Genomic DNA, 14,364 nt, shown 5'->3' on the forward strand with positions numbered 1-14,364 from the left:
CCTACATTTTCCCCTCCCCACCCTGTCACCTTTTATTTAAAATTCCTGCCTGAATATGAGATTTGAAGAACTTGAAAAACTGCTTGTGAGTTTGATATTTTGGTTCATCCTAAAGAAGATAGCTTCTGTGTCTTTTGGTTTTGCCTCCAATAGACCAACACAGCTATCTGGTTTTGTGCAAATTTGTAGACACCCCTCCCTGGTTTCTTTTTCTCTTTAGGGTTTACTTGGCTAGTTACTGGTATGTTGTTTTGCTGAGGGGTGGGGAGAGGAAATCAATGACATGCCCCATTTTATGGGCATATGGAATTACAAGGTTTGGCAGCATCTTGATATGTGCAGTTCCCTTGTAGCACCCTTGAGCCCCAGCTTCTTACATTCATTTTTGGGAGGAGGGAGGCAGAAGATAAAGTACTTATCAGTCTCAGCTAGAGTTCCCTTGGTGGTGGCAATTCTGTGGGGCAGCCCAGATGCTGATGCATATCTGCAGCAATGTTGTCAGGATCCCTAGGAGTGGCCTCACTTGTATGTGCCAGGTGAGAAAACATAATCCCAGCAAAATGTAAGTGACTATGACTAGCCAGATATCACAGAGAAACTTAACAACTGAGGCGTAATAATGCCACTTATGGTACCTGTTGCTAGTCACAAATCTCAGAATGAATATGTCTGAACTTGGAGACATCTTGTATTTGTCATATGGCTTGCAGTCACCAGTATTACAAACCACCGAGTGGTATCAAACGAAACAGGGCAGCTAGCTCGAGCACTTTTAACTCTCCCATCTCTACCTGCCCCTTGTGTACCCCATAAATCTGGTCTCCAGTACAGTCGTACCTTGGATCCCGAACGCCTTGTGAGTCGACTGTTTTGGCTCCCAAACGCCGCAAACCTGGAAGTGAGTGTTCGGGTTTGCGAACGTTCTTTGGAACCCGAATGTCTGATGCAGCTTCCGATTGGCTGTAGGAGCTTCCTGCAGCCAATCGGAAGCCACACCTTGTTTTCCGAACATTTTGGAAGTCGAACAGAGTTCCGGAACAGATTCCATTCGACTTCCAAGGTACCACTGTACATATTTAGGGAGTACACAGAGGAAGGAGAAGAAGATGAACTTCCATTGCCCAGCCAGAGATGCTTGCACTAGGAGAAGTATTTAGTTTCATACTGTCCCGTGGTATTACTTCTCAATAAATCACTTTGCTTGTGTAGGAATTCTGTAGATCTAGTCATGTATTCTGTGGAGAAATAACATTTGATCTGTTTCCTACTTCCTCAGTGAATAAGACTAGAGATGACATAAAAGGTTGTGGCTTTATTCTGTCCAGTTGTCCACCAGGCCACAGAAGAAACACTTTGCTAAATAATAGGGCTATGAACCTATGCCTTGAAATAAAATAAATGTTAAAACTCACTTTTCCTTTTTCGAGCTCCCACTGTTACACAAGTAGATGGTACATTTTCAGTAGTATGTCTCAGTTTTGAACAAGCAGCCTATATCATAGCATTGCATGCTTCAGAGTTTACATGTTTTCTCTATTGTATTTTACATAAACTGACCTATAATGACAGGTTTCATAAATGGGCTATGTATGCCATAAAAGAGCAAGAAGTCAGTTCCCACAAACTTCCATGAGTGCATTGCTGTTGGTTCATTACAAAGTGATTTATCTCGGATTCCAAAGTGCTGTCTTATTCAAAGGGTTCAGTCCTTCAGATCTTCTATAATAAACGGAAGGCAAGGCCTGGGGGAGATTGCGATAGCAAGGTTTCACATTCAAGGGCGTGTCATCTGGTTTCTGAAGCAAATGAACGAACATGGAGGCAGATGGGGCAGTTCCTGGCTTCAGAACAACCTGCGGGAAAATGTGGATTTCGGAACATAAGCTTTGCGGTGCCCATTTCTGCAGATTCTCCTGGCTCCTATTAGAAATGGAACACAGTAAAAGAGATGGTGAGAGGCGTTGGGCGGTAATCAAAATCCCTCTGAACAAAATGTTCTACAACTAAAGGGCCACTGGAGCATAATGATCATGCTTTTGTGACATTATGAATTTCACTCTCCCCAGTCAGTTTGTGAAAGTGTCATTTGCCGCTTAGATGGGTATGGCAGCATGGCATTAGGTGAAAGAAGGACATTTGAATCACCTGCCGTGTGATCATAGAATCAGAGACTTGTAGAGTTGGAAGGGACCCTGCAGATCATCTAGTCCTGTAATGCATCTGTCCCATATGAGAATCGAACCTGCCAGCTTGGTGTTCTCAGCACTGTGTTTTGGTCCTCCAGATGTTGGACTTCACCTTTCATCATCCCTCTCCCTTGGCTGTACCAGGTGCGGGTGGTGGGAGTTGGAGTCCTACAACATCTGGAAAGATCCCCTTACTCTCATCTGGTGAATCCCTCCTGTGTATTCAATACCTCGGTTAAGACATACAAAGAGGATCAAGCCATGCCTTATCCCAGATAGCTGCTTTTCCAGCTATGTAGCTCAAAATAAGAAGTGCTTTTAGTATTGGGAGCTTGGCATGATTTAACTGATTTTATATAACTTTAGCTGTGCCCCATTTTGGGTGTTCAGACCCAGAGACCTCCCCCCTAAATAAAGACACATTTGACTCAAATTTTAGTTTGGTTTTTGGCAGAATTTAGGCCACAACTTTTTTGATTACAGAAGGTGAATGGTTGCATAGGCTCTGGTTTGACTAGCTCCCTGCACCCTTGCAGGTAGCGCTGACCCCAGGGCACCAGCATAGGTCAGGGTGAACACCTGGATAGGCGAAAAGCCAGGAACAAGCTATGTTCACCACCCAGATGTCCCGCTGGACTCAGGCACGGGCACAACCCCCTCTTGGGGGTTGACCAAACCAGTTGAGTCCCTGGATTCCTTTAACAGAATACCCTTCACATAGGGATGGTGAGACCATTCTCCCATCCCTATCACCCGAACCTATCCGCAACCTTACAAGTTGTGACGATTTGCTACGTGGCAGGCGCAACCCAAATGGCATCAGCCAAGTGGGGAAATTCCTGCCGTGCCCCTGTCCCAACAACAGACAACACACAACGGCATAGCAAGGTCAAGCACAAAAAGCCCTAAAAGTAGGGAGAGGTTGGTGGGTGTTCCGAATGCACGGGCTGAAAGAGGAAGCTCTGGGTCATGTGCATGGGTATATATAGATCCCTCGATCCGTTTAGACTGCGCCCCATTGGCCAGATTGCATCCAACAACGAGGGAGCTACCACAACACAGGAGGTCAGTCTCCAGGTCTCATCGCAACACGTGCCCTCTTTTATGGAGGACACAGTTTTTTGATATTGTTGGTCTGTGTGCTGTGGGTAAACAGGGATCAACACTGTTCCCATAAGATTTCCTGGCTATTGTGCCAGGCACTCTCAAATCCTCCTGAGAGCACCCTTCTGTATAATTGGTCCCTCGCAATACAGCTGAACAGTGAATAGGTGAAATTACAAGAAAAGTAGCCTTCTACAATATAATTTGAGGGTTATGATAACTGAGGAGCCCTCAACAGTCCTAGAAGGTTGCAGACAATATGCTCCTCTTCATCTTCTGGGCAAGACTGAGACAGAACTTGTCTATCTGTCTTTCTGTGTCTCTATGCAAGGAAATATTTCTCTTTTTTAAACAACCCTGAAATGTTTAACAAACCTGGTTACAGTTTAGCATGCACTGAATTATGTCAAACATTAAAGAGTTGTTTTAGCTAGCAGTGCTCCAGCTGTGGACTAGTTACCAAACAACCATCCTTTTAAGCAATGATTTCTTGGATAAGGCAAGAGCAGTCACTTGGATTTAGATGGAAGAAGAATTTTCTTTGAGTTAATATACCAACCATGGTCTGGAGAAAAGAAAGTCATAAAGGCATAACTTGCTATAGCCCTTCTGATAATTTGGAATAGAATTAAAGTAATAACATTCTCACTGATATCTCCCATGGAAGGATCTTAAATATTGGACAATGACTAGGAAGAACACCTACCTACTTTCAAGATCTTAACCATATCACTTGATTCCTTCATGGTCAGTCTCTAGAATGAACAACTGCCCAAGATTGTTTTCTGAAATTTTAATTGGCACTTCTTTTCTACATCAGTATAGTAATACAAGACAAGGTTTGAAAAAGCTTCAGCAGGTCAAATAGTTTAAACTTGTCTACTTGAGAAAATATACGAGTGATCGCCAAAGAAGAAGAAGAAATAGATCTAGGAGGGGCTCTATTAGGATTGTGGTGCTTTGTGGTGGATAAAGGAAGGGGAGTGAGTACAACATTAATTGGTGATAGTAGCTTTCAACATGCAGAGCAGTTTCACTAATGCAGTGTAAACTTCTAGGTGAAATAGGGTAAACACTTGTACATCACATCCCACCCCCCACTAAAATGAAATGCACCCCCACAAAAGTCAGCCAATGTTTGCATGAAATGTCCATGTATGCACACATGTATGTGTGCGCATGCGTGCGCGCGCGCACACACACACACACACACACACTCCATCTCACCACAGTAGGAAAGACTGGCTAGGCTGTGTAGGGACTGCAGCTTCATGGATCCTGTTCTCCCTCCTTATGGTTCTTTATTCTTAAACCAGGTTGAGACCAGACAACCCATCAGATGGTTCACTGCCAGCCCTCCAAATAGACAACTGTGCTCTGTAAGTGGAGCCCATGGCCACCCTAAGGGGAAGAATTGACTGCACTGTGGAGGCATGGAATACCTTTGGAATCCCTGGTTACTGCATCCTGCCAGAGCCCCAGGGTATGCACAACTGTAGAGGGCAGAGGTGCGATATTGAAGCCTGCGATTGTGCTTCATTTTCCCAAAGCGAGTCCTGCTCTTCCCCGTCTCCTGTTTAGCTGAGTTTCCTCTCCCAACTTTGAATTTCCTTCTCGGTCGTTGCCTGGAATATAAGAAAATGTGCTACATTTGTTGTAGTTTATCAAGGTATTCACGAAGTCTGAACATGGGCAATAGTTTACAATGGCAACATATATTTCAGGACAGGAGAGTTTCCTGGATCAGGCCAGTGGCCCATTTAGTCCAGAATCCTGTTCTTTCAGGTGCCTGTCCTGTGGATTCTAGCCCTTTCCTTCAGTTGGATATCAATACCATCACTGAAATGTTCTTCTTGTTAAAATGTCCTTTCCAGAAGAGTGAATAAATGAAAATAAAAGGTTCCCTTCCCTTTGCTATGTAATCGGGCTTCCCTTTGCTACTATGTAATCAGGCTTCAGAGTCTATTTAACAGCATTAAGCTCCTAAGAGGGTTTTTTTGTGGTGGGACATTTAATTGGTTCTTTCAAAGTGGAGTTTCGTTTGGAAAATCCTGCTAGTCCGGGTTTTTTTCCCAAATGGATGCCTTCCCCCAGTAGTACATCTAAAATAGAAAAGTCCATTTGGGATATGAGGGGTATCTTTATCGCTTCTACTAAACCAGAGGAAGCTTGTGCAATCATCTACTACAGCGGGGCTGATTTAACAATAAGGCAACGTGTGCTGCAGAAGAAGGTCCCTGGGTGCCCTTTTTCAATACTACTTTAGTGTTTGCTTTCACAAAATGGCTAGTAAGACTTTTCTGCCCCGTAGAATTTGAACACATGCAGGCAAATGCAAAACTGCCATGCAGATGCCAAAAAATTACAATTAATTAGGAAAAAGTGACAGATTGGTGGGTGTAAACAACTGAGTTGTTGAACAAACAAACAAACAAACGCCCCCACATTTTCCCTTTAAGTGGGAAATGGCTTCCTTCAGACCTTGCTATGAGTTCCATCAGCGAATGAGAAAGTATTTGGAGACCGCCAATTTATGAAATGTAGTAAAAACACAAAAACACAAAAGCAGTCTTTAAATCTATACCATGTCTGACACCAAGTAGTTGACACTGTGTGCTTAGGCAACAGCATATTCCAGTCCTTCACTTTTACACCATTTCTGTCATAGAATCGTAGAGTTGGAAGGGATCCCAAGAGTCATCAAACCCCACCCTCTGCAATGCAGGAATCTCAACTAATGCATCCCTGACAGATGGCCATCCAACCTCTGCTTAAAACCTGCAATGAAAGTGAGTCCACCACATTCCCGAGGGAGACTGTTCCACTGCTAAACAGCTCTTTCTGTCAGAAAGTTCTTCCTGATGTTTAGTCATTCTGCATTCATGTATGTATTTGGGGGGGGGGCTGATTTTCACCTCAATGCGGGGATTATAGTTTGGAGTGTGTAGCTTTTGGTTTGCTCCTCTTGTGGTACAGGAAACAACAACATAAAGCCGAATTGTCTACCACCTGGCCCTGCCTTCACCTACCTAGTGCCTACCTGCTGTTTTGGACCACATTTCCCATCAGCCCCTGCTAACCCATCGTCAAATTAGAGAAGGCTTTTGATTTGACCCCTTGGCCTGCAGATGGCAGCACTAGCTTAGTAATTTGCTCAGTAACTCAGAAGAAGTTTGATGCAGGAGAAGCATAAGATGAAATGCACCCCTCTCATGGTGTAACACTTTGCAATACAAGAGAAAAAGAACCAGTGATTGAGTAGCAATGGAACCACTACAGAATCTAGAATTCTCCCAGGCTTACGATCATATTCAATACAGCACTAAAGTGAACATTCCATCAGTGCAAAGTTTTCTCATTGCACAAAGGAACATTCCCCCCTTTTCTCCCCCCCCCAACCCACCTGGAGAAGATTTGAGGACAGCGCAGACACTGCCAGCGCAATCCCAGTGGGGTTGCCCCCCCCCGCGCCATGCCCCAGGACGCATGCCAGCTACGCCCCCACCCATGAAGCTCCGCCACTGAGCACAGAGTGTGTGCAGAGGAAGGAGAGCGAGGAATTTTGTGCTAGTGCAGAAAAAATATATTTGAATACTGCCCTTAGTGTTTTAAGGCTGCTTAAATCGTAGAATTGTAGAGTTGGAAGGGACCTCAAGGGTCATTTAGTACAACCCCCTGGAATACAGGATTCTCAGCTAAAGCATCCATGACAGAAAATAGAGCACAACATTCTTGCCATGACACTCTCCCTCCCTCCCTCCCTCTCTGTATATATATCCTGTGCAAATACATTCTACCAGAGATGTGATGGGTTTGGTTAATATGAGACCCTTCTCTGTGAGTACTGGGAGGAACCAGAGGTGTTATATTGGCACAGTGACTGAGTCTATAGAGAGCATACATGCATAGTATTCAGGAAAAGGGTAAGCACTTGAATGGTAAATTTTGATGGTTGTACAATTATATAGCTGTTTCACGGGGAACATATAACCAACAAGGACTATGTATATTTTCTCAGAAGGAAGTCCTACTGTACTTACGGTAGTGGGATTTACGCCCATAAAGGTGGGAGAGGAAGCCAAAAGCAGTGTGCTGCTGCTCTAATACTCTTAATCCACATGGCAAATCTTGCAAGGGATTTAGAAGAGCAAACATGTGTAGACAGTAGAGACTCATTTTAAAACTGGACTCCATTTCTTAACCAGCAGAGGGAGCTTGATTCTATACACACCATAATAAGCTGGACAAATGCTTGAATAAATGTCCTGCCGAAAGCCTATTGCACTGGATCCAACCTTGTTGGTTGCAGAAAGGGAATTTGCTTTTCACAGTCTACCCAAAACCCAAAGATATGTGTTCTTGGATGAGGAACCAGCCCTGCCCCTTCCTCTCTGCAAGTCTGGGAAAAGTGTAGGAGGGGATGTGGGGCCCTTGCAACTGATCAAACTGCTTTGAATCACTGGAGTGGTAAAAAAGCTCATGAAACCGGACCTCAAAATGTAAGTGAGGGTGTAGCTCTGGAAACACCTGGTAGTTGGCTGCTGAATTCATCAGCCACCACCCTTGCGACTCCCTGCCACAAATAGTCTTCTTGCAGAATGCACTGTTTTTCAAATAACCAGCGAGCCAATCTGATCCTCAGACTTGCTCCCTTTCCTGAGCTCCTACAGCTGCCAATGATCACTCAACCAAGTTTCAGCCACCATCTTTCCTAATGTTCCCATGCATTCATGCCATGCCATTACAAGTACCATATGCATAATGCTCACCCAATTTAAGTATGGAGCACTTTCTTGATGTATTTTAAATTTGATGTATTTTAATGTTTGTTGGAAGCTGCCCAGAGTGGCAGGGGAAGCCCAGCCAGATGGGCGGGGTATAAATAATAAATTATTATTATTATTATTATCTTATGGGGACATGCCAACGGAATGGGATAGCAGTGGATTCCCTCAGAAGCAACAATCAAATGGTGCAAGGGCACAATTAATGGGGGAGATATGGAATAGGTGCCCCAGTCAGTTGATGGTGGAGGCCTCATTTGGCCTCTGAAGCCCATTGTGGTGTAGCAGTTAGTGTCCTAGTAGGAATTTCATGGAATTTCATGATTCCATGAAATTCACTAGTGTCCTCAAGCCAGGCATCATCTGTCTTTCAACCTGACATACTGTACCTTACTGTGTTGTGAGTATTGAATGGGAAAGAAGAGAACCATCTGTGCCAAATTTTGCTCCTTTGAGAGAGGAGGGGAGTTAATTTTAATAAACTATTGAGGATCAGGAGTTGGATGAATGAACCTAACTAGAGATATCCAGGAAAGCAATCAGAATATATATATATATTTAGAGAGAGAGAGAGAGAGCGCTACTTCCCATCTTGCTGCTTTGGGGCCAAGAAAGAGCCAATCTGAAGGGGCAAAGTACTATTCCTGCATATAAGACTACTTTTTAACCCAGGAAAATCTTCTCAAAAGTCGGGGGGTCATCTTATTCACTGGGTCATATTTCTTATACGGCAAGTATATCCCAAACTCTATATTTTAACTGGAAAAGTTGGGGGTTGTCTTATACGCCCAGTTGTCTTATACGCCAGAATATACGCCGGTCCAATATTCTCGCAGGATCTTGGCATGCACGTAGGGAAAGCTACTGACTGAAAGCAACTTCCATAGCCACATTTTCCAGAGCTAAAAGACTTCACACTGAAAACATAATCTTCCCGGCGCAGTCAGTGGAACAGGCAGATGCTTAAGAAACAAACATGTCTCCCTCTCAGGGACAGCCAATGTGGTGCCCTCAATATGTTGTTGCACCCCAACTTCCCAACCAGTCATCAGGGAGATGATGTCAGGAACTACACAGGTGATTCCCAGTCTCTATAGGGTGATAAAGTCTCATAAGAGAGTTGTACCTATTACCTGACTAGAGATTTTTCAATGGGCTCTAATAGAAACATTGCCAATCTGAATGGAAAGGAGACTGAGGGCAAAGCAGCACTCCTTTCTTTAATTTGTTTGGCTCAGTCTTGGATATCTGGCTATTCCTCATCGAACAGCCTTAGTGGTGGAGTCACTTCTCACTTGGGGGCCTAATTATGGTGCTGAATGGGCCTGACTGAGGTTACAGGTGGAATCTAGTCAATACTTACCCTCTTCTGGTGTCACTGCTTTGTTTATTTGCCCTCAGCATCCTGTCTTGCAGGCAACAAACAGCGAAGGAGACTGACATGGTAACAATGATCACTCCGCTGATGAGAGAGGTGATTACTGCCACCCGGAAACCTTTATCCAGGGGCTTTGGGATCACTAAGGTGACAAAAACAAAGCATGCTTGTTATGAGTCACACACTGTAAATGACATTAACTGAAGGTCACCTGGAATATTGCCAGTGCACTTCTTAGTTTTTCCATTTAGAATCTTCATTTTTGCGGAGAGAATGATCTGAAAAGATGCATGCTTTCTTGATCCTCATTTGAACAGCACGATATTCTGTTTATACAAAGCCCAGCAATTCAGAAATAAGTTTAACCAGTAGCTTACCTTCACAGTGAGGTGGGGGGTGGCTCCAGTAAAAGATGCCTCCTTCTAGCAAACAGGTCAGCTTTCGTTTGCCCACAAGCTGATAGCCTTCTTTGCACCAGTATGTGACCACTGAACCCAGGGAGCTGCCAGAGCCCTCTTCAGTATAATAAAACCCATAGCTTGGAGAGAGGAGAGCTGTGCACTGAGCTGCAACAGACACAGGGAAACTAAATATGGGTTATTTGAAGAACACATCTGTATGAATCAATGGCGTTGTCAGCTCAGGTCTGCAAATGAGGTTCTGCAAAGTGACTTGTGCAGCAGCAGCTTTTGTCTGCAAGGGAGCTGCTGTAATGTGCTGGCATCACAAGAGGGTGAATTGATGAAGGATAAGGCTATCAGGGACCACTAGTCATGATGGTTACATGCCAGCACCAGGATCAGAGGCAGCGTGCCTTGAATGCTAGTTGCTGGGGAATAACAGTGGGAGAGGGCTGTTGCCCTCTTGTCTGATTGGCTACTCTGGTAAACTTTATGCTGGGTTAGATAGGTTTTTGAATCAGACTCAGGAAAGTGGCTCTTATAACTTGGTGCTTCTCATGTTGAATTGTATGTATGAAAGAAGGGTACCGGTACTCCCTGAAAAAAGTGGGTGTTTTATATTGTTCAGCTGTGAAACTGCCCATCCTATGATAAGCAAAGCCAGATGTATTGAATTTGTGCATTCAATCTCTTCTCTCCATATGCCACATTTTAAATCAAGGGAAGGAAATCAGGGCACATGGTAAGGTCTGAAGTGTTCCCAGGAAAATGCTGGTTTTCATTATTGTACTTGCTGTCTCTTGAGGGTAAGTATGGTTCAGCGCTCATAAGAGGGTTAGCAAATTCCTTCAGGCTGGAAACGAAGCAGTAAGTACAGATTTGGCATCCAATGTAACTGGGACAACACTGTTCTTTGTGTCTACTCAGAAGTAAGTCCCACTAAGTTCAATAGAATTTGCTCCCAGGTAAGTATGTGTAGGATTGCAGTCTAAAACAACGGAACTGGCTGGCTTTGAAAATGTACTGGTAAACCGCTCACATAAGGCTAAATGCTTAGTTTCTCAAACTTACATCCTTTTGCTAGGCTACTTGTTTGTCTCTACTGAGAGGCCATGGTTAGTTTGGGAAAGAGACATAGACAGCCAGATCTCTGCAGATGACCAGAAGAAAATTTGGCAATACAGTATGCCATGAACTGCCTAGAGTTCATCTCAGTCCACATTAAAATTAGTGCACCAAAAGCACCTGCCAGTTCTAAGGCTTGCTTGTTTGTTTGTTAAATTTGTTTATTGCCCCATTCTCATAGATCTTAAGGAGGCTCACAGCATAAACTTCCTTCATTTTGGAGTTGGAGAAAACTTGTATCTCAAAGTTCAGGCTACAGCTTGTGGTAGAGCAGTCTGATGGACTCAGGCATACAATACTGTATTAACAAAATAATACAGCTAATTTGTCTCCCAATCACAAGTCTTTTCAACCAGACATGCTTCATAACAGTAACTGCAACACTGGAGGCAGCAGGATTCAATAGGGTTTAGGGCTGTTCTCCAGTGGCATAAGTGAAGTACCAGGACCAGGTGATCAATGGCTTCTCTAAATCAGATGTCTTTAACATGTAATGGTTTCCATTCATTGCATTCATTAACAGCAGTTCATCAATATAAATATGCACCTCTCATCAGTTTTGGGCTGGACATGTTTCTACATTGTGCATTGATTTCATTCTAATGCGGACAACATATTTGTGCCTACTCCTTTATAGTTTGTTATGCCATTCTATTATACTTTGTTGATCTTTAAAAATCCTTCAAAAACACTTCAGTAAACAGTTTTTAAATAAACAAACATAGTATGCATAGTGCAAGGGAGAGAGGGACCTGCCTACCAATTCCCATTAAGTGCCCCCTTTCCCTGCAATTGCCTTACAGAGAAAACAACTGAAATCAAGAATCCTAAGTTTTCCTCCTGAGATAATGTTATTCCCTTGGTGCCAACTCTGCTCCTCCCAAAATGTTTATCAACTACCAATATTCCCACCCCCAGGTGTTATGATGCACTGATTTGTGCATGGTATAAAAGAAGTATTTTTGCTCAAAAAAGGGGGGAAATTCAAAGAACATCTAGAACATCTGTGGTAGTTCTGCCTGTTCCAACAGGATCAAGATCTTAGCTGAAGATGCCATAGTGTGCTTACTAGTGAATTTGTACCATGCTTACAAAACAGCATGCTTGTATTTGACATTTACTAGCACAGAATAATTGTCACCACATCCCTCAACATTTATATGCACTAAAGTAGGTTAAATTCTTCATACCACTTAAATGTGTGCATTGAGTCTGTGAGAAAAAATCCATAGCTTTGATCCTCAGTGACGCTTAAGAGTTAACGTTGTGGCTTTTGTAGCAGTTAATATGACCGAGTGGTTAAACCGGGATGCTAAGGGGCAAGTAATGAGTGACCTAGTATATGCCCCTTGAGCGATGGCAGGAAGAATACCCTTTCGATAGCAAGTTGTGCATATTAGAAACACGAGGTGTGACTTTTGGCTGAAGATCTGAGGACACAAACACACACTTAAACACAAGATGTTTCAGAGTACCTGAAAGGTTGCCTTGTACAATGGTCCCATTTCCAGCATCTCTAAGAAATTTCTTTACACCAGCTTCCTCTCCAGGGATGGTGGTCAAGGATTCCAGAGCTTCACTCAAGGTAAACTCTAGGCAACTCCAGGCTAGTAGGCAGAGGGCTGCGTGTTCCTGGGATGGTTGCTTCTTCATATCTTGAGGCTTTGCTGTGGCATCCTGGAGTTCTCCCAAGAATATTTGAGTGCATGTTTTCCCCTTCTTCACTCAAAATCTGACCTGGCAGCAGTAAGCTGGATTTGAGGTCTTTAAGCCTTGAGGAGCAAAGCCTGTTTGTTCCCCAGAGACCAGCTGCCATTTCACCAAATCTTACAAGACTGAAGGAACCTATCTCTCTCTCTCTCTCTCTCTCTCTCTCTCTCTCTCTCTCTCTCTCTCTCTCTCTCTCTCACACACACACACACACACACACACACCTTCATCTGCCCTCACCATGCATGTACATTCATTTGTTCTTGCAGACTTCTCCCCCCCCCTTTTAAAGATAAAATACAATGATGTCCTGTTCCAGTGTTGGCTCAGTGACCAGTTTCTCCCATGGGGAAACCAGGGCTAATAAAAGTAAAGATGAATACAGTGTGCATGCAAAGCCTTTGGGAGGCCTCTTATACAGCCATACAGGCTAAATAGTGCTGGTGCTCTTATTGAATATAAGTCACCTGTAATGACGTCTCTGCATATAAGGAGCGCTAATGCCATAACAATAATTACCTCACTGTGGGTTGCAGGGAGGCAAATTGATGGCCTTTCTGCAGGTATTGCTTTGCTTCTTTCCTTTCTCTGTCAGTGTATCATGTATGACCATTTGCTTGTTTGTTTGTTCTCTTGTGATGTTTTTGTTCATTCTCAAAATTTTCAATAAGCATAAATATGAGAGAGAGGGGGGGGGGAGATGCTCTTCTGACAAATAGCCAGATTGCCATGCTAAGTATGTTTGGGTGTGCTAGAAACCAGCCAGGTGAAGAAGCCATTGCTATTGCATTCTGTTGCTCCACAGGGTAGGCCCTGAATCAATGGGAAATTGCAAGCAGATTTCAGCTTAGCATTAGGAAGAACTTCCTGACAGCTCAAGCTTGTTTGACAGTCGGACAGATGGCCTCAGGATGCATTGGACTATATTTTTGTTAGAGGTTTAAATATGAAGACTGGATGGGCCCCCTGACATTTCAGGGGTGCAGTAGCAATGAGTATCCTTCATCAGCCGCGGGGGTGATTACTCTCGAGGTCCCTTCCAATTCTTTTATCCTCTTTTCCTGGGGTGCTTCCTTACATACATAACTTCTGGCTGTGATGGAGTGGAGCCTCCTGGCCTGTTCTAAGCTGCAGCTGGCTGTCCCAGTGAGCATGCTGACGACTTTGCTCCGCCATGATTCACAGAGGTGGGGCAGCAGAAGGAGAAGGAAGTGAAGGGCGCTATAAAAGCTGCTTCTTCCTCCACATAGCAGGGCGAAGTCTAATGTTGGATTCTCCCTGCCCTGAAGCTAATGGGAAGGATGACAGGCAGACAATGGCGATTCCAGGAAGTTTTTGCTTAAAGTGAATCAATAGCACTGGGATCTGTTTTCTTGACATGTTCTAGGACTGAGAGATGGCATGATGGGTACTGAGTGTGTACTGTAGTTTGGTAAGGAGGCCTTGCTTGTTGGAGAGTGCAACTTCCAGACAGGATTGAGGACCAGTGTTTCTAATTTTTGAGGTGAAGCATTGCTGTTTCCTAAGCCCCTTGGGTCTGACTGTTTCTCTGCCAAGCCTTGCTTTGGTGGTCCCACTGGGTTTTCACTTTTGGCCATGGGGAGGAGGAGAAGAAAATAGGCTGGACACTAAGAATTTGCTAGAAAAAGAGGAAATTCTCCACCTACAAAGAATAT

General features: G+C 43.8%; 1 protein-coding gene across 1 annotated transcript; it reads right to left on the reverse strand.

The window, feature by feature from the left end:
* Positions 1 to 1,292: 1,292 nt before the first annotated feature.
* Positions 1,293 to 12,670, reverse strand: LOC148684607 (uncharacterized). The gene is made up of 5 exons (XM_088651984.1): positions 12,454 to 12,670; positions 9,830 to 10,018; positions 9,438 to 9,594; positions 4,733 to 4,915; positions 1,293 to 1,920 (listed from the first exon to the last, which is right to left on the reverse strand). The coding sequence occupies exons 1-5, from the start codon at positions 12,629 to 12,631 to the stop codon at positions 1,665 to 1,667; spliced, it is 963 nt and encodes a 320-aa protein (XP_088508110.1). The 5' UTR covers positions 12,632 to 12,670; the 3' UTR covers positions 1,293 to 1,664.
* Positions 12,671 to 14,364: the final 1,694 nt, after the last annotated feature.

The sequence above is a fragment of the Zootoca vivipara genome, chromosome 9 (assembly GCF_965207765.1).
Source record: "Zootoca vivipara chromosome 9, rZooViv2.hap1.1, whole genome shotgun sequence".
Lineage (NCBI taxonomy): Eukaryota > Metazoa > Chordata > Lepidosauria > Squamata > Lacertidae > Zootoca > Zootoca vivipara.

What these genes read in the sequence shown, in the direction of transcription:
- LOC148684607 (XM_088651984.1), bottom strand. Translation starts at nt 12,631, where the DNA reads ATGAAGAAGCAACCATCCCAGGAACACGCAGCCCTCTGCCTACTAGCC. An exon ending in CCCCCCACCTCACTGTGAAG is followed by an intron (nt 9,595 to 9,829) that starts GTAAGCTACTGG and finishes TTGTCACCTTAG; the next exon opens with TGATCCCAAAGCCCCTGGAT. An exon ending in AGCAGTGACACCAGAAGAGG is followed by an intron (nt 4,916 to 9,437) that starts GTAAGTATTGAC and finishes CTTATATTCCAG; the next exon opens with GCAACGACCGAGAAGGAAAT.